This window comes from Aquarana catesbeiana, linkage group LG10 (assembly GCF_042186555.1).
Source record: "Aquarana catesbeiana isolate 2022-GZ linkage group LG10, ASM4218655v1, whole genome shotgun sequence".
Classification (NCBI taxonomy): Eukaryota; Metazoa; Chordata; class Amphibia; order Anura; family Ranidae; genus Aquarana; species Aquarana catesbeiana.
In genome coordinates, this window is record NC_133333.1 from 27,694,884 (window position 1) to 27,715,522 (window position 20,639).

Sequence of the window (20,639 nt, forward strand, 5' to 3'; positions counted from 1 at the left end):
CTTTAACTGACAATTGCGCGGTTATGCGACATTGCACCCAAACAAAATTGATGTCCTTTTTTTCCCGCAAATAGAACGTTCTTTTGGTGGTATTTGATCACCTCTGCGTTTTTTATTTTTTGCGCTATAAACAAAAAAAGAGCGACAATTTTGAAAAAAAAAAAAAACGCAATATTTTTTACTTTTTGCTATAATAAATATCCCCCAAAAATATATATATAAAAAAAACAATTTTTTTCCTCAGTTTAGGTCGATACGTATTCTTCTACATATTTTTGGTAAATAAAATTGCAATAAGCGTATATTGATTGGTTTGCGCAAAAGTTATAGCGTCTACAAAATAGGGGATAGTTTTATGGCATTTTTATTATTTTTTTTTTTTACTAGTAATGGCGGCGATCTGCGATTTTTATTGGGACTGCGACATTATGTTGGACAATTTTGACACATTTTTGGAACCATTGGCATTTATACAACGATCAGGGCTATAAAAATGCACTGATTACTGTAAAAATGTCACTGGTAGAGAAGGGGTTAACACTAGGGGGCGATCAAGGGGTTAATGTGTTCCCTAGAGTGTGTTCTAACTGAAGGGGGGAGGGGACTGTTTAGGGGAGATGACAGATCGTCTGTTCATACTCGGTATACACAGATCCCGATTTTCGGTATGCCACGAGCGATCGCGGGAGCCCAGCAGTGATCACGACCGCCGGGCACTCGCATTTGCTCCGGGGGCGAGCAGGGGGCGCACGCACCCCTAGTGGCCACAGGGCAAAGTGACGTTACAGAACGTTGTTTCGCCCAGCCGTGCCATTCTGCTGCAGTACAACTACGGCGGCTGGTCGGCAAGTGATTAAATCAATACACAGATAGTTATATTCACAAACCAACTGAATCTTAGAAACCAACCATACAGAACATGAACAGTACCAATAGGTGGACCTGGCTGAGAGCTCTGGGGAAGATGGTATATCCCTTGAAATGCGTTAGCCTTTGTGTCTGAGATGACACCCAGGTCCATGTAGTTCATTTTCTATAATGAAGCTGGTTTACTACCAATTTTTCTCGCTTGAGATTCCGTTGGTTTGTGAGTATAACTAGCTGTGTATTCATTTAATAAATGGTATCTAAGTTGATGTGCAAAGCTAGTGCACCCTTCTTGTTCTTTGTTGTTTATAAATAAAGCTTCACACAGGGAGACTCCACCATGTATGGATGATGACATCACTGCAAATCATCAAGAGTGTGGAGTTTATTTTAAAGGAAAAGTTTAAGGTACGTAAAAAAAAATAAACCTTCATACTCACCTCTATGCTGCAGTTGTCCCACATTGGCTCTAATGCCGTGTACACACGAGCGGACTTTCTGGCATACCTGGTCCGACGTTCTTCCCGCCGGACTGTCCGGCGGACTACCGCTGAACTTTCTGAACAAACAGACTTGCCTACACACGACCGGACTTTCCGGCAGGCTAGGTCCGCCCGTCTTTCCGACGGACTTTCACCGGAGTTACGGCGGCCCACACACGGACAAGTCCGTTCATTTTGAACGTGACTCGGGTACGACGGGACTAGAAAAGGAAGTCAATCTCGCCGCTTTTATCGGCGAGATTGACACCTTGCAAGCCCCATCGTGGGGCATACCAGGCCCTTAGGTCTGGCATGGATTTTAAGGGGAACCCCCTACGCCGAAAAATCCCCCCAAAATCCATACCAGACCCCGATCCGAGCATGCAGCCCGGCCGGTCAGGAAAGGGGGTGGGGACGAGCGAGCGCCCCCCCCCCCTCCTGAACCGTACCAGGCCGCATGCCCTCAACATGGGGGGGTGCTTTGGGGGAGGGGGGCGCCCTGCGGGCCCCCCCACCCCAAAGCACCTCATCACCATGTTGATGAGGACAAGGGCCTCTTCCCGACAACCCTGGCCGTTGGTTGTTGTGGTCTGCGGGCAGGGGGGTTATCGGAATCCGGGAGCCCCCTATAATAAGAGGGCCCCCAGATCCCCGCTTGCTCGTCCCCACCCCCTTTCCTGACCGGCCGGGCTGTGTGCTCGGATCGGGGTCTGGTATGGATTTTGGGGGGGACCCCATGCCGATTTTTCGGCGTAGGGGGTTCCCCTTAAGATCCATACCAGACCTAAGGGCCTGGGATGCCCCACACTCGCCGCAATAGGAAAATTTGTTTTTCCTATTGCAGCGAGTGTGAGATGCAGTACTCTGCCTTCGCGTCGTATCTGGTCCATCGGACCAGCATACAGACGCATGCAGACGAACAGGCTTTCCATCAGAAACTGAGTCAGGCAGACTAAGATTTAAAGCATGCTTTAAATCTAGGTACGGCGGACTTTTGGGAAAAAAAAGTCCGCCGGAGCCTACACATGGTCGGATTGTGTCCGCCGGACTAAGTATGTCGGAAAGTCCGACCGTGTGTACGCGGCATAAGACCAAGAACTGAGATCAAGTTCTCGGTCTGTTCAGAGTGGAGAACAGTGAATGTCAGTCACCGATCTCCCCTCTGCTCCTCCAGCACTCACTGAGGTATCGGGCCGAGGGCAGGCATAGCTGGCTCTAGATATCAGCAATAATCTGAGAGGCAAAGCCAGCTGCCAATCAGGTAGGTCAACAATATGGTTGGGATCCTTCCAGGGCTTAGAGCGGCTCTGTGATGTCAGCTGAGAGTGATCAATAGCCTGCTGTCAGCTGATCTGTATCACAGAGGAGCAAAAGTAAGTGCACTCCTGTGACCCCCAAGAGAAATATGGCCAATAAACTTTGGCCATACTTCACTTTCAAATAGCTGCACTGACTGCCATTGGCCAATCACCACAGCCTGTTTCAGAAAGGGAGGACGTAGAAAGGAGACATTGCTGGAAGTGGCAGCAGAGGAGATCTAGAGTTTTCCTCCTGTGAAGTCTGGTGATCATATGACCATCACATTGCCTCTCCCTCCCTCCCTCCCTGATAGAATAGAGAAATACAAAGAAGATTCTAGAAGTTACCAGAGAGATCATCGAGGAGAGCCTGATCCATGACCACGATCACTCAGCGATCAAGTCTTCCTGGTGTCCTGCCCATATAATGCTAAGCATCTGTCTGTGAGCCGTCACCTCAACACCTCCTGGATAAAGGCCCTGGCTGGGTTGATAGCCGCAAGCTTATGATAGCTTGCCTTCCGGGAAGCAGGCACTTTATGTGGTGGAGGTCACGAGTCTGTAGTGGTGTTTGAGAGTTTTTTCAAGATTTTGAAGGACTGTGCACATTCACTTGTGGTTTATGGACTCATTTTATACACCAATTTAATTATTAATATTATTCATTTAATCATTTTTACTGTTATAATTTGTTTAGCGCGACTTCCTTTTAATATCTTCCAGTTTTGTGTGTATCTCATTTTGAGCTGCTGCTTATTTATCTAATCAAATGAATCACTTAGCACGGTATTTTCCCTTTTTTTTTACTGTATGTTTGAGAAAGTCACGTCTTATGCAGCAAAACTCATTACAGGCGCTGCGATCTTATGGGCTACATTTCTCCCTGGGATGTCCTGTTTTGCCTGATCATCTCAGATCACCACATTCCAGTACTCTCCGACCTTCAAACTACGTTGGGTTGTAGTGAGCGCTTCAAACACTGGATTCTGTCCTCTACAATACAAGTGTATGGAATGGGTGTTGTACAACTCAAGCTACTAAAATTTACTATTGACGCTGCTTTGGAGTTTTTGGACACCATTGACTTTATTATGTGCCTTATTCATGCCTTCACTAATATACATCTAGAATGGCTCAGATTATTAACAAATTAATAACATTTTGTGGTTTCAAGTTACTCAAAAATGGGTATCCATATTCATCTCTAATCATTTTTTTTTCTTTTTTACTGCATACAAGTAACTATGGGTGTATGTGTAAATATGTATAAAATGCAGGAATGAGACATTTCATTCTTTTGTCTTTGTTTAATAATTTTGTATTTTTTGTTATGTTGCAGTCCTTATGAGGGGGGCAATGTGTGGCCCTAAAACACATTGACTGTTGTAGCCAATTTTATATTTTAGAGAAAAAAAACCTTACTTTGGTCTCTAGTTTATTGGTGTGGTACTTCAATTTTTAGATTTAAATACTAGCTTCATATTCTAAGGTTCCGTTGGTAGTCTCTTGGTGCACAAAATCAGCCTGTAATTGTAAGAGGCCCCAATCAATCATCACATGGGAATGGTTCCCATCAAAAGAACCATGACATGGATCGGCACTGTTGGCGGTGGGGCTGTCCTGGTCATTTCGCTAGGGATTGTAGGGAAGAGAGGCTATACCTCAAAAATGTTCCCCTCAAACTAAAGAATGGCTGGACAGGGGGACAAGCTGCAGGTCATACACTTCTTCATATATGTTTATTCAGAAGCCACGAGTTTGTATTTGTGGGAAGGATTGTAATTAGCCTGAAATATGTGAACACCTGGGTAGTATCCCGGTATAGTGGCAAAAGGGACAATGGGTATTTGGAACTTTAAATATACCCCAGTGTTCACATCCACCATGCAAAAAGAATTTTTCTTATATCATATAGTTTGTCTAAAAAAGTTTTATCTTTTATTTCATACAGTATAAAAACACATGTCTGTAAAATACATTACAAAAATAAGAGCATTAAATCTTCTGAGAAGGTCAACAAGTTTCGTGGATTATCCGCTTTATCAGGACTAGCAGAATTGAATATATTGAAACAAGCAAATCACAAGTAGTTAAAAACAAATCTATAACAAAAGAAAACATGAGCAACAACAAACAATACAACCTATTCATAAATTATTGGTACTGATCAGATTATAATTCTTGTTTTAATATATTAAATTCTGTTGGTCCTGATGAAGCGGATGATCTGCAAAACCCGTTGACCTTCTCAGAAGATTTAACGTGCTTATTTTTATAATGTATTATATAGCTATGTGTTTTTTTACTGTATGAAAAAAAACTTTTTTAGATACATTTTTCAATGGTAATATACACTCACCGGCCACTTAGGTACACCTTGCTAGTACTGGGTTGGACCCCATTTTGCCTTCAGAACTGCCTTAATTTTTCATGGCATAGATTCAACAAGGTGTTGGAAACATTCCTCAGAATTGGTTTGGTCCATAGTGACATGATAGCATCAAGCAGTTGCTGCATATTTATCGGCTGCACATCCATGATGCAAATCTCCCGTTCCACCACATCCCAAAGATTCTCTATTGGATTGAGGTGTGGAGGCCATTGGATTACAGTGACCTCATTGTCCAGTGGTGAGATGATTTGAGCTTTGTGACTTGGTGCATTATCCTGCTGGAAGGAGCGATCAGAAGATGAGTACACTGTAGTCATAAAGGGATGGACATGGTCAGCAACAATACTCAGGTAGGCCGTGGCGTTTAAACCATGCTCAATTGGTACTAAGGGGCCCAAAGTGTGCCCCACACCATTACACCACCACCAGCATCAGCCTGAACTGGTGATACAAGGCAGGATGGATCCATGCTTTCATGTTGTTTACACCAAATTCTGACCCGTCCATCTGAATGTTGCAGCTGAAATCAAGACTCATCAGACCAGGCAACATTTTTCCAATCTTCTATTGTCCATTTTGTTGAGCCTGTGCGAATTGTAGCCTCAGTTTCCTGTTCTTTGCTGACAGAAGTGGCACCCGTTGTGGTCTTCTGCTGCTGTAGCCCATCTGCTTTAAGGTTCGATGTGTTTCTCATTCAGAGATAGTATTCTGCATACCTTGGTTGTAATGAACGGTTATTTGAGTTACTGTTGCCTTTCTATCATCTCAAACCAGTCTGCCCATTCTCCTCTGACCTCTGACATCAAAAGGCATTTTCCTCCACACAACTGCCACTCACTGGATATTTTCTCTTTTTCGGACCATTCTCTGTAAACCCGAGAGATGGTTGTGTGTGAAAATCCCAGTAGGTAAGCAGTTTTTAAAATACACAGACCAGCCCGTCTGGCACCAACAGACATGCCACGTTCAAAGTCACTTAAATCCCCTTTCTTCCCCAGTCTGATGCTCGGTATGAAATTCAGCAAGTCGTCTTCACCACATCTAGATGCCTAAATGCACTGCATTGCTGCCATGTGATTGGCTAATTAACAATTTGTGTTACCAGGTAATTGAACAGGTGTACCTAATAAAGGGTCCGGTGAGTGTATATCAGGCACTTACATACCACAGAATGCCAGAGGAGCACTTCTCTTGGATGGCGCTATGATATTGCTTGGCTACACTGCGATCCCTAAATAAAATTTTCCTGTAGATAGCTGTCTGCCAGTGGGAAACTGTTCAAGGAAGCCCATAGAGGAGACACCCTGTAATAGGAAATGTATTTTCTCCTGCCTCGAAATGTACCTCTCCCTAGTGTTACTGCTACTCTCTCCCTATCCAGTGGGGCTCTATCCCTATCCTACTCCCACATTGTGGCTGCATAAAAATTTTAAAAAAACATAGTTATCATGGCATAGTGTACCCTGAAAGATTTTCTAACTATACAAAGACAGACGCTAACACACATTATACTCACCGCTCCACAGCTGGGATATAATATAAATGAGGATGTGGTAATAGCTCAGGTGATATTTACTTCTTTTTATTTTCATATTAGAAAGTACTAGACAGTCCACAGTTCCTAGAATACAATGAAATTGTCACTACCTGGTGATGACTTCAAAGAGATTATAATAAATAACACCCTCATAGGTTTTGTGTCTTCCCCTTCACTACATAATGATAATAAATAGCACATTGTATTTTAGATCAAAGCCCAGGTTAGCCAAGATATGCTCAGGAACTGGTGTTGCCACATGCAAACTTAGTATTAACTGGAAGGTAAAGGTATAAGGGCATTTAAAGTGGTTGTAAACCTCAGTCATGGAATCTGAGCAAAGCACATAAATCTGTAGTGTTTACTTATCTCTCTCCAAAGCTCTAAGTGTCGTTTCTCTCTGGTGCTTTGTTCCTCTGTTATATCAGCATGAGTCACTTCTGAGAAGTTTTCCCGAAACTTGAGATAAACTTTGTGTCCGGGAGGGAGCTCAGCACAGAGCTTGTCTATTCACAGCACAGTTCTACTGCTGTGTAAAGGGGGGGTGTTCCTTTCCTCCAATCAGCTCTCACACACAGACTCTCCGCCCTCTCCTCTGTGCTTCTAACAGATGAAAGATTTTTAATACGATCTGTCCTTTTAAAGGGGTGTAGGGAAGAGAAGACTGCAGATAAACAAATAAAACCTATGTAGGAGGATTTGTTTCATCACTGTGTATCATCTGAGGCTCTTTACTTCACTGGGTATATGTGAGGGTTTACAAACACTGAGTATATGTGAGGGTTTACAAACACTGGGTATATGTGAGGGTTTACAAACACTGGGTATATGTGAGGGTTTACAAACACTGGGTATATGTGAGGGTTTACAAACACTTTAAAGGTATTCTATTCACAAAAAGAATGTTGGTTTGTTGAGATTATACTGTGTGTAGAGAAACAGTAGAAAAATAAATCTAAAGTTTCAAGTTTACACATACAAGAAAAAAAAAAAAAAAATTCCAAAAGGTCCAACCCACATTTAGGCTGGATTCACACCTATGCAGTTTTATTGCTTTTTGCATTTTGCAGATTTGCACTACAGTCCATTTAACATGGTTTTCGATGGAACACGTTCTGTAGTGCAAATCTGCAAAATGCAAAAAACAATAAAACTGCATAGGTGTGAATCCAGCCTTAGACCACAAGTTTACCCCCAAACATAAGATAAGGCCTGAAAAGTGGAACTTCAAGTGTTGCGTAGTATTGACACTGTAGAAAACAAAAAAAAAGTGTTCTAAAGTATAATTTTTAAACATACAAGAAATAAAACAAATATATATTTTGCAAATACCAAAAGATACATATGATTCCAGTAGAAATTCGGACAAAACGTTTTTTGGGCTTTTTTTTAATAGATTGTGGAAGGTTTAGAACCCCTGACAGGTTCCTTCTAGGGCGTTTCCCCCATTAAATACTTTCTCAGTAAAAACTTGAATGTTTTAGTAAAAATTCTTGAATGTGAAGACAGATCTCCTCACTGGGCAGTAAAAACCTTACAGAAGTTGTAAACTTCCAAACTCTAGATCAAGATTCCTCAACCAGGATTCAATGAAGCCCCAGGGTTCCTCCAGAGGTTGCTAGGGGTTCCTTGAGCAATGAGCAATTTCTGTTCATCAGATAAGTTTCCACTGACACCATTAAACCTTTCAGCTATCTGTAAGGGGTAATTTTTCCCAATGACCACAACTATAAGGAACTTTCTTCCCACTGACCATCACACTAATGTATCATGAGTTGTAGGTATAGACATTTTTAGCAGAGGTTCCCTGAGATTGAAAAGTTATTTCAAGGGTTCTTCTGTGTTGAAAAGGCTGAGAAAGTCTGCTCTGGATACATGTTCTTTCCTTGTTTTGTTGATTTTGTGCTTATTGAGGAGATTCAAATTCTGTCATGGAAATCATGTAGGAGATGAAGGGACATGTCTACAACATGGGCACAGATTGAAATAAGAAGCATCATAATTCATATTATTTCAAATGCATGGATTGTTTGGGGTGTTTGAGGGTTTGAAGAACTGAAAATAGCTAAATGGCAAGAGGAAGAGTGTTCGTGAGAAAGGGAAACAGTTTTGAGAAGTCCTCAGAGTGTTTAGAGGTGGCTACACTGGGGAAGACGTGAAGGGTGTATGTGTGATATCCGATGCAAATTGCTGCGATTCTATGGGCCATCTTTGCTGCACTCCTCTGTATGTTTTTTTTGGCATTTTAACAGTATCACAGGCATGACAGAAACAATTGATGTAAATGCATTTCATGCTAAAAAACAGCGTTTACTCAAGCCTCCTCCACTTTACTATCTGTTGTTCCTGTCATGCGTGTGATACTATTATGATGTCAAAATAAAGATATCAAGGAGTGCAAACATTTTTTGACTTTTTCCTTTTTGCGTGCTGTCACAGACGGGCTGTACAGCACCCTCGTGATAGACTCGCAGGGAGGAGTGAGTAATGGTTCACCTGGAGCTGCATTCATTTATTTTCACTCTCACGTATCTATGGGCCATCTCTTTAGTATCAATTCTGATACGCTTGATAGCCTTTTCTATAAAAAATTATTTTTGATCTTTTTTTTACAAGGTACAGTAGGTCTCAGGGTCATTTCTCAACCCTCCCTATTTGCACAGACTCGGGATCGACATGCAGAATGTGATAACACAAGTGCATAGCCAATTTGTACAGACAACTAGAGCTAATTTAGAAAGAAGCTATTTAACCTACCAGCCAGTGGCGTCGGGAATGGGGGCTAAGGTAGGCTGGAGCCCTGAGTGGGCCCCCAAAAAGCGCAGAGTCTCAGGCATTCACAGCTCTATTATTAGCCCAGAGCCCTAGCAGGGGGAGATCTAACTCGGAGCGCGGCCGAGTGACATAGCAGGTCCCGCCTTCTGGAGCCTGCAGCGCCTATGATGAACGTCACGCTGGTCCAATGCCGGGACCGCTGGACGTGTGACATCCATCATAGGCGCTGCAGGCTCCAGAAGGCGGGAATTACAATGCGGCTGCGTCACTATGAGATCCAAGCTCTGCGCTCGGGCAGGCGGCTCTCCTCCTTTGGCTCTGGCTGGCTGCTGTGATGATGATGATGGGCGCACTGCACACTATGGCTGAGCTGCAGGACACATGAAGTCTGGTCAGGTAGGTCAGTGTATGTCTGTCAGGTAGGTCAGTGTATGTCTGTCAGGTGGGTAAGTGTATGTCAGGTAGGTCAGTGTATGTCTGTCAGGTAGGTAAGTGTATGTCAGGTAGGTCAGTGTGTGTCAGGTAGGTCAGTGTATGGCAGGTAGGTCAGTGTATGTATGTCAGGTAGGTCAGTGTATGTGCTAGGTAGGTCAGTGTGTGTCAGGTAGGTCAGTGTAATGGTCAGTGTATGTCAGATAGGTCAGTGTGGGTCAGATAGGTCAGTGTAATGGTCAGTGTGGGTCAGGTAGGTCAGTGTATGTCAGGTAGGTCAGTGTAATGGTCAGTGTGTGTCAGGTAGGTCAGTGTGTGTCAGGTAGGTCAGTGTAATGGTCAGTGTGGGTCAGGTAGGTCAGTGTAATGGTCAGTGTGTGTCAGGTAGGTCAGTGTAATGGTCAGTGTGGGTCAGGTAGGTCAGTGTAATGGTCAGTGTGGGTCAGGGAGGTCAGTGTAATGGTCAGTGTGGGTCAGGTAGGTCAGTGTAATGGTCAGTGTGGGTCAGGTAGGTCAGTGTGTCAGGTAGGTGAGTTTAGTGGTCAGCATTGATGGGCACTGGTAAGCCAGGCAGCAACCAGCAAGTGAGCTTACCCCCGCCGCACAGCACCCCCCCCACACACAACCCCACCGCCCAGCCGAAACCCCCCCCCCCGGTACCGGGCTCCGACTTCGGGCTGAAGCCCCTGGTCTTTTTGCCACCTAGCAACGCCCCTGTTACCAGCCCGTCTTTAGAGTGTGAGAGGAAACCCACACCAACACACCGACATGCAAACTCCATGCAGATAGTGTACTGGCAAAGATTCAGACTATGGACCCCATTGCTTAAAGGCATAAGTGCTAATCACTAAACCATTGTTCTGCCCGAAGGTTGTAAAAAGAGCGGTGAAAGAAGTCAAATATAATAGGAGGACAAGAAATTAGTGAAAAAATATAATAAAAAACTGGACTGGAGGAAACTTGGCAGATCAGAACTTTTAACAGTTTGATTATGTGGTGGTAAAGGAGCTGATGGTGAGAAGAGTGCTAGAAGAGTAAAAGGAAAGTGGAAAGTGGAGATACCACAGACAAGATGGTATACTGCTCTTTTATAAAATATTATGTTCTATATGTCACATTACCTGCTATTGTTCAACGTGGTCTTCTCTTCCACAATTCTTTCCATAAATGTCCATGCCTTCTGTTTCGTTTCTTCCTTTATTGATCATTCCATTTAATTTAATTCATTCGTTGAGGTTTTTTATACTCTGCTTCTTTTTCTTCCGTACGAGATTAAACAGGAAGCAGAAGTTAGACCGGTAGAAGGAGAGTCTATATATATATATATATACACACAGTGGGGACGGAAAGTATTCAGACCCCCTTAAATGTTTCACTCTTTGTTATATTGCAGCCATTTGCTAAAATCATTTAAGTTCATTTTTTTGTCCTCATTAACCACTTGAACACTGGGCACTTAAACCCCCTTAATAACCAGACCAATTTTCAGCTTTCGGTGCTCTCACATTTTGAATGACAATTACTCAGTCATGCAACACTGTACCTATATGAATTTTTTGTCCTTATTTCACACAAATAGAGCCTTCTTTTAGTGGTATTTAATCACCGCTGGGTTTTTTATTTTTTTGTGCTATAAAAGAAAAGAGACTGAAAATTCGCTTTGTTTCGCTTATAAAATTTAGCATATTAGTAATTTTTCTTCATAAATTTTGGCCAAAATTTATACTGCTACATATCTTTGGTAAAAATAAGTACAAATTGGTGTATATTATTTGGTCTTTGTGAAAGTTATAGGGTCCAAAAGCTTTTTTCTCACAATTCTTAGCAAAATCAAGATTTTTTTTTTCTTTTTTTTTTTTTTTCACAAAATTGTGATATTAGCAGGTTATTTCTCACACACCGCATATGCATACCACAAATTACACCCCAAAACACATTCTGCTATTACTTCTGAGTACGGGGATACCACATGTGTGAGACTTTTACACAGCGTGGCCACATACAGAGACCCAACATGCAGGGAGCACCTTCGGGTGTTCTGGAGCACCCAGGCCAATTCTGACATTTCTCTCCTACATGTAAAAATCATCATTTATTTGCTAGAAAATTACATAAAACCCCAAAACATTATATATGTTTTTTAGCAAAGACCCTAGAGAATACAATGGCGGTCATTGCAACTTTTTATCTTGCACGGTATTTGCGCAGCAATTTTTCGAATGCGTTTTTTTAAAAAAAAAACAGTTTTGTGCTTAAAAAAAAACAAAACAGTAAAGTTAGCCCAATGTTTCTGCATAATGTGAAAGATAAAGTTATTCCGAGTAAATAGATACCTAACATGTCACCCTTCAAAATTGCACTCGCTCGTGGAATGGCGCCAAACTTCGCTACTTAAAAATCCCCATAGGCGACGGTTTAACATTTTTTACTGGTTACATGTTTTGAGTTACAGAGGAGGTCTACGGCCAAAATTATTGCTCTTGCTCTGCCGATCGCAGCAATACCTCACATGTGTGGTTTGAACACCGCTTTCATATGTGGGCAGGACTTATGTATGCGTTCGCTTCTGCATGCGAGCACACAGGGACAGGAGCGCTTTAAATTTTTTTTTTTTTTTTATTGTTCATTTTACTTTATTTATTTTAGTTTGACACTTTTTTCCCCCAAAAAAATATGTTTTGATCACTTTTATTCCTATTACAAGGAATGTAAACATCCCTTTTAATAGGAGTATGGCATGACAGGTCCTCTTTACAGTGAGATATGGGGTCAATAAGACCCCACATCTCACCTCTAGGCTGGGAAGCCGGAAATAATAAAAAAGAAAAAAACGATCCTGGCTTTGATCGTAGCGGTGAGTCGGTAGAAGCATGGCGGGAAGCATGGGTGGCGGGAGGGGGGGGACGTCCCCTCTCGCCTCCCGTAAGAATGATCAAGCAGTGGAACAGCTGCTATGATCATCCTTATGGTGTAGGGAATCGCTGGCTGAAAAAGCTGATATCTGAATGATGCCTGTAGCTGCAGGCATCATTCAGATATCCCCGCACAAAGTGAAGGACGTCATATGATGGCGGGCAGGAAGTGGTTAATACGCATTTTTTTTAAACACAAAATTGTCCATTTATACAATGTTTCTAACACAAAGCATGTACATACCAAAAATGACACCCCAAAATAGATTCTCCTTCTCCTCCTGAGTACGGCGATACCACATGTGTGAGACTTCCACAGCCTGGCCACATACAGAAGCCGAGTATGGCTGAGCATGGCAGAGCATGGCCGAGTATGGATGAGCATGGCAGAGTATGGCAGAGTATGGCTGAGCATGGCAGAGTATGGTAGAGTATGGCTGGGTATGGCAGAGTATGGCTGGGTATGGCAGAGTATGGCTGGGTATGGCTGGGTATGGCGTTGTATTGCAGAGTATTGCAGGGTATTGCTGGGTATTGCAGAGTATTGCAGGGTATTGCAGGGTATTGCAGAGTATTGCAGGGTATTGCTGGGTATTGCAGGGTATTGTAGAGTATTGCAGAGTATTGCGGAGTATTGCAGGGTATTGCAGGGTATTGCAGAGTATTGCAGGGTATTGCAGGGTATTGCTGGGTATTGCAGGGTATTGCAGGGTATTGCAGAGTATTGCAGGGTATTGCTGGGTATTGCGGGATATTGCAGAGTATTGCAGGGTATTGTGGGGTATTGCAGGGTATTGCAGAGTATTGCAGAGTATTGCAGGGTATTGCAGGGTATTGCAGAGTATTGCAGAGTATTGCAGGGTATTGCAAGGTATTGCGGGGTATTGCAAGGTATTGCGGGGTATTGCACAGTATTGCACAGGGTATTGCAGAGTATTGCACAGGGAATTGCAGTTTTGCACAGGGTATTTCTGAGCATGGAGGGATGGCTGAGCATGAATGGATGGATGGATGGATGTGACTGCACATGTCACTGAGCAGCAGCTTTGTGGGCACTACACATCCAGCCCACAGCGCTGCTGCCATCCGATCCCTCCCCCTCTGTACCGATCGGTACACAGAGGGGAGAGAGGAACCGGCGTCATGACATGACGCCGGTTTGTTTACATGTGATCGCTCCGTGATCCGTGATGCGCCGGTCCTCTGTACCCGGCGGTCAAGGATGTTCTCGGGTGCACGCCCCAGGGGGCGCGCGAGAGCGGAATTCTGGGAGGGCGTCACTGTACACCCTCCCAGAGTTAAGAAACCGCCCTGTAGCCGTCATTCGGCTATGGGCCGGTTGTTAAGTGGTTAATGTACACACAACACCCCATACCCCATATTGACAGAAAAACACAATTATTGAAATTTTTGCAGATTTATTAAAAAAGAAAAACTGAAATATCACATGGTCCTAAGTATTTAGACCCTTTGCTCAGTATTTAATAGAAGCACCCTTTTGATTTAATATAGCCATGAGTAGGGATGAGCCGAACACCCCCCTGTTCGGTTCGCACCAGAACCTGCGAACGGACCAAAAATTTGCACGAACGTTACAACCCCATTGACATCTATGGGACTCAAACGTTCGAAATCGAAAGTGCTCATTTTAAAGGCTAATTTGCATGGTATTGTCCTAAAAAGTGTTTGGGGACCCGGGTCCTGCCCCAGGGGACATGTATCAATGCAAAAAAAAGTTTTAAAAACGTCCGTTTTTTTCGGGAGCAGTGATTTTAACCCCTTCCCGCCGACCGTACGCAGATGTGCGTACTCGGCTTTCGGGGGTTATACCGGGATGATGCCTGCAGCTGCAGGCATCATCCCGGTACCGTTGTTTCGAGCGGGAGATCGGCTATCCGTATATAACAACCGATGCGGCTAAAAGCCGCTCAGCTGTTATACCGGAGGAGCGGGAGGGGACGCCCCCCCTCCCGCCGCTCTTACCGGGCATCCCGTGCGATCGGGAGGCCCGGTGTCCAATCGGCTGCCTCCAGCGGCTGTGGGCGGGCTGGAACGAAGCTGTGGGCGGCTTCGTTCCAGCCTTCTCAATGTAAACGGGGAAGCGACGTCACTTCCCGTTTACTCGGCTGCCAATGGCGCCAAATTTTAAAAAATATACAGTATTCAGAATCGCCGTTTTCGGCGATCTGAATACTTTGAAGTGCAGAGGAGGGATCGGGGGTCTTTTAGAAAGAGTACCTGTCACCACCTATTACTGTCACAAGGGATGTTTACATTCCTTGTGACAGCAATAAAAGTAAAAAAAAAAACATTTTTTTTTTTAACACAATTTATAAGTATAAAAATAAATAAAATAAAGAAAAAAAGAAAAAAAAATTTTAAAGCGCCCCTGTCCTTGTGAGCTTGCGCAGCAAAGAAAACGCATACGGAAGTCGCACCCGCATATGTAAACAGTGTTCAAATTACACGTGAGGTATCGCCGCGATTGTCAGAGCGAGAGCAATAATTCTAGCCCTAGACCTCCTCTGTAACTCTAACCTGGTAACCGTAAAAAAAATTTAAAGCGTCGCCTATGGAAATTCATAGCTACCATAGTTTGTCGCCATTCCACGAGTGCGTGCAATTATAAAGTGTGACATGTTTGGTATCTATTTACTCGGCGTAACATCATCTTTCACATTATACAAAAAAATTGGGGTAACTTTACTGTTTGGATTTTCTAAAATTCATGGAAGTGTCCCTTTTCCAAAAATTTGCGTTTAAAACACCGCTGCACAAATATCGTGTGATATAAAATATTGCAACAACCTCCATTTTATTCTCTAGATTCTCTGCTAAAAAATATATATATATAATTTTTGGGGGTTCTAAGTAATTTTCTAGCAAAAAATATGGATTTTAACTTGTAAACACCAAATTTCAAAAATAGGCTTAGTCATGAAAGGGTATGATGCTTAAAGTAAAAAAAAAAGTGAAATATTCCTTTACCTGGGGTATGTCTATAGTATGCCTGTAAAGTGGCGCGTGTTTCCCGTGCTTAGAACAGTTCCTGCACAAAATGACATTTTTAAAGGAATAAAAGTCATTTAAAACTGCTTGCGGCTTTAACGTAATGTCGGGTCCTGGCAATATGGATAAAAATCAGTGAGACAAACGGCATGGGTACCCCCCAGTCCATTACCAGGCCCTTTGGGTCTTGTATGGATATTAAGGGGAACCCCGTACCCAAATTAAGGAAGGAAAGGTGTGGGGCCCCCAGGCCCTATATACTCTGAACAGCAGTATACAGGCGGTGCAAACAAGACAGGGACTGTAGGTTTGTTGTTAAGTAGAATCTGTTTGTAATTTTGAACTGGTACATTTTTAACGTGTTTAGCTCCAGACAAAAAATCTATTTTAAGCTTTTCGGAAAACATAGGGAAGGGTTATCACCCCTGTGACATTTGTTTTGCTGTCTGTGCTCCTCTTCAGAAGATTTCACCTCACTTTTTGTACCAATGGCAAATGTTTTTTGAAAATGTGGGTTTTTTTAGTGAAACAAGGATTGTTGATAAAGCATCAGTGGAAAGGAGAAAAGTTTTTCCCATATTAACTCTTACAGGAGAGAATTTCCCTTCCTAGGGGTAGATTTCATCTCACTTCCTGTTGTCCCCTTCCGTTTGCAAGTAGGAGTCGTTTGTAAGTTGGATGTTTGAAAGTAGGGGCTTGCCCTATATACTCTGCAGAAATTGTGGCCTTAGGTGTTGGTGTTGCCACAACACTGTAAGCCCTCACAGGGCCCTGCTGTGAAATATTAGATCAAGAATTGTAATTACATGCCCCTGTTTAACAGGGGCAGAAAAATTGGGCCTTTAGTGGTGGTGGTGGTGGTGCCACAACACTGTAAGTCCTCACAGTTACTCTTGGTGGGCGTTGGAACGGGCCCTGCTGTGAAATATTAGATCAAGGATTATAATTACATGTCCCTGTTGAACAGGGGCTGAAAAATTGGGCCTTAGGCACTGGTGCTGGTGCCACAACACTGGAACCCCTCACAGATACTCTAGTTGGAGCGCAGGAACTAGTCCTGCTGCAAAGAATTGCATCAAAAATTGTAATTACACGCCCCTGTTAAACAGGGGCTGAAAAATTGAGCCTTATACACTGGTGCTGGTGCCACAACACTGCAACCCCTTACAGATACTCTAGTTGGAGCGCAGGAACTAGCCCTGCTGCAAAGAATTGCATCAAAAATTGTAATTACACGCCCCTGTTAAACAGGGGCTGAAAAATTGGGCCTTAGGCACTGGTGCTGGTGCCACAACACTGCAACCCCTCACAGATACTCTAGTTGAGTGCAGGAACTAGCCCTGCTGCAAGGAATTGCATCAAAAATTGTAATTACACGCCCCTGTTAAACAGGGGCTGAAAAATTGGGCCTTAACCACTGGTGGGGGCGCCCAGAACCAAAAATGTTCTTACAAGCTATCAGCATGATCATTGAGGAGGAAGAGGATAGTCACTCAGCATAACAGGATAGTCACTCAGCATCAGCATAGGCAGTCTTGAAGGGATCTGACATTTCAAAAAAAATTATTCGGTTAAATCAGCATCAGGTGCTTGGTAGCTGATGGTGATCCAAGACTGATTCATTTTTATGAAGGTCAGTCGATCGACCGAGACGGTGGACAGGCGCACCCTGTGATCGGTTACAAAGCCTCCAGCAGCACTGAATGTGCGTTCCGAAAGAACGCTGGATGCAGAACAGGCAGGTAACTCAATTGCATACTGTGCAAGCTCTGGCCAGTGATCCATCCTCAAGACCCAGTAACCCAGAGGATTTTCGGTGGGAAAGGTGTCCAAGTCATATCTTGCCCCTAGGTATTCCTGCACCCTGTAAAACAGACGCTGGTGATGGTTGCTGGAACCGATCATACCTTGGGGCTGCGGACTAAAAATTGTCTGAACGCATTGGTCAGACGGCCACCTTCTCCACCGCTCCTTCTTTGACTGACCGAAGCCTCAGCAACACGTTGTCCAGAAACAGGAGTTTGTAACCTCCCAGTCTCTGGGAACGCGTTGCACAGACCTTTCTGCAAGGCCTCCCAAAGATGTTTCATCCTCTGCTCCCTCTGCGACAGCAAGATAAGGTCCGCAACCTTAACCTTGTAACGTGGATCAAGGAGGGTTGCCAGCCAGTATTGGTCCTTCTCCTTGATACCACGAATACGGGGATCCTTCCGCAGGCTTTGCAGGATCAGGGAGGCCATGCAGCGTAGGTTTGCTGAGGCATTCGGTCTGGAGTCCTCTGGGTCACTAAGGACGACATGATCCGCAGCCACCTCCTCCCAGCCACGTACAAGTCCATGTGTTTCTTGGGACTGTAAATGATCCCTTAATGACTGCTGCTGATGCTGAGTGCCAAGCTCGACCTCCATACTGACACAATCCTCCTCCTCCTCTTCGTCCTCTTCCTGTGTGATTGGCGGGCACGCAGAAACACTGTCTGGATAAAGGGGGCCTTGAGAGCTAAGGAAGTCCTCCTCTTCCTGCCTCTGTTCTGCCTCAAGTGCTCTGTCCATTATTCCATGCAGCGTGTGCTCCAACAGGTGGACAAGGGGGACAGTGTCACTGATGCATGCACTGTCACTGCTCACCATCCTCGTGGCCTCCTCAAATGGTGACAGGACAGTGCATGCATCCCTGATCATGGCCCACTGGCGTGGGGAAAAAAAAAACAAGCTCCCCTGACCCTGTCCTGGTGCCATAGTTGCACAGGTACACATTGATGGCCCTCTGCTGCGTGTGTAGCCGCTGCAGCATGGCCAATGTTAAGTTCCACCTGGTGGGCATGTCACAGATTAGGCGGTTCTTGGGCAGGTTAAATTCCTTTTGTAGGTCTGCCAGCCGAGCACTGCCATTATATGACCGGCAGAAATGCACACAGACTTTCCTGGCCTGCCTCAGGACATCCTGTAAGCCCGGGTACCTGTCCAAGAACTGCCGCACCACCAAGTTAAGGACGTGAGCCAAACAGGGCACATGGGTCATTTGTCCTTGTCGGAGGGCGGAGAGGAGGTTGGTGCCATTGTCACAAACCACCATTCCTGCCTTAAGTTGGCATGGCGTCAACCACCTCTGAACCTGCCCCTGCAGAGCTGACAGAACCTCTGCCCCAGTGTGGCTCCTGTACCGCAAGCACACCAGCTCAAGCACCGCATGGCATCTTTTGGCATACTTGAGTAGCCCATTGAATTCCTACAGAGCACCGCTGGTTCCGAGGACAAAGCACAGGAAGAGGCCATGGAGGAAGAAGAAGAGGAGGGGGTGTGTCAGAATTACTAGTAGTGGCATTTTTGAGGCGTGGTGGTGGAACAACCTCCAACACTACTGCACCTTGTCCTGCATCCTTCCCAGCTGCCAGCAGAGTCACCCAATGAGCTGTGAAACCTAGGTAACGTCCCTGTCCATGCCTGCTGGACCATGAGTCAGCGGTAATATGCACCTTACCGCTGACCGCCCTGTCCAGGGAGGCCAAGACATTGCCTTCCACATGCCAGTAGAGAGCCGGAATCGCCTTCCGTGAGAAAAAGTGGCGTTTGGGAACCAGCCACTGAGGAACCGCACATTCCACAAACTCACGGAAGGGGGCAGAGTCTACCAACTGAAAAGGTAGCAGTTGAAGTGCTAGAAATTTTGCCAAGCTAGCATTCAACCGCTGGGCATGTGGATGGCTGGGGGCGAACTTCTTTTTGCAGTGCAGCAGCTGGGGCAGGGAAATTTGCCTGGTACAATCTGACGTTGGTGTACCGATAGCAGATTGCCCTCAAGGACTTGGCTGTGACACACCTAATTCTACACCTTCATTCCTCTCAGTGCAGGTCTCAGAGAGGACTGAAGGTATAGTGGGGTTGGAGATCCCAGCTGATGAGGAGTAAGGAGAGGTCCTCTTTGTTTTTTGGTGTGGGTCTTTTAGGTGCGCTTGCCAACAAACTGCATGGCAGGTCAACATATGTCTGGTCAAGCATGTGGTGCCTAAGCGGGAGATGTTTTGGCCATGCGAGATACTCTTGAGACATATGTTGCAAATAGCAGCAGTGCCATCTGATGCACTCATCTCAAAAAAGGCCCACACCAAAGAACTTTTGGAATAACGCGCAGAGACAGCAGTGCCCTGCACATGCGGAGCTCTGAGGTGTGATGCAGTCAGTGTGCTGCCCCTGGAGGGCATCCTGCCTCGTTGGTGATGTGCCTCCTCCTCCTCCTCTTCTCTCCTATCAGGCACCCACGTTGAGTCAGTGACCTCATCATCCCCTCCCTCCTCATCACTGGAGCAAACCTGGCAGTATGCTGCAGCAGGGGGAACATGACTGCCAGATTGCTGTCCTTCTTGGGCAACCCCTCTGTCCGTGCTTACGTTACTGCCTTCATCTAGCTCAGTATCATCATCAGAGCCTTCTAAACGCTGGGCATCCTCCTGGAGCATGTACCCAACACTGTGGTCAAACAGTTCGAGGGACTCATCAGCAGGACATGGTGGGGCTAGGGAAGGAGTCACTGATGCCACTGAGCCGAGGGAAGAGGCCGCGTTGGCAGCGTTGGCAGCTGCTTTGCCAGACAAAGTACCCTGAGCCTGGGTGAGAGAGGATGAGGAGGATGAGGATGGCTTGGTCATCCACTGACCAAGTCTTCCGCATGTTGCGGCTCAACACGGCCAGCTGCCGAAAAAAAGGCCAAGCTTTTCCCACAGCCACGTGCTGATGAGGATGCACCGTCTCCTCTAGACACAGAGCCTGCTTGTCCTCTTTTATTGGCTTGTGACTGTCTGCCTCTCCTTGTTGGCATTCCAGACATACTATTGGCCTACAGTGAGCTGCACAAAACTGGGATATATATATATATATATATATATATATATATATATATATATATATATATACCGATTATACTGCAGCTAGCAGAATC

At 44.8% G+C, this 20,639-nt stretch overlaps 1 protein-coding gene across 1 annotated transcript in view; it reads right to left on the reverse strand.

The window, feature by feature from the left end:
• The window catches only part of LOC141109816 (sialic acid-binding Ig-like lectin 13), a 54,991-nt gene extending 43,953 nt beyond the window's left edge, over window positions 1-11,038 (reverse strand). The window contains exons 1-2 of the mRNA XM_073601082.1: window positions 10,905-11,038; window positions 6,556-6,660 (exon numbers count right to left, since the gene is read on the reverse strand). Coding sequence (XP_073457183.1) covers window positions 6,556-6,631 — 76 coding nt within the window. The 5' untranslated portion in view covers window positions 6,632-6,660; window positions 10,905-11,038. The remainder of the gene's footprint in view (window positions 1-6,555; window positions 6,661-10,904) is intronic.
• Window positions 11,039-20,639: the final 9,601 nt, after the last annotated feature.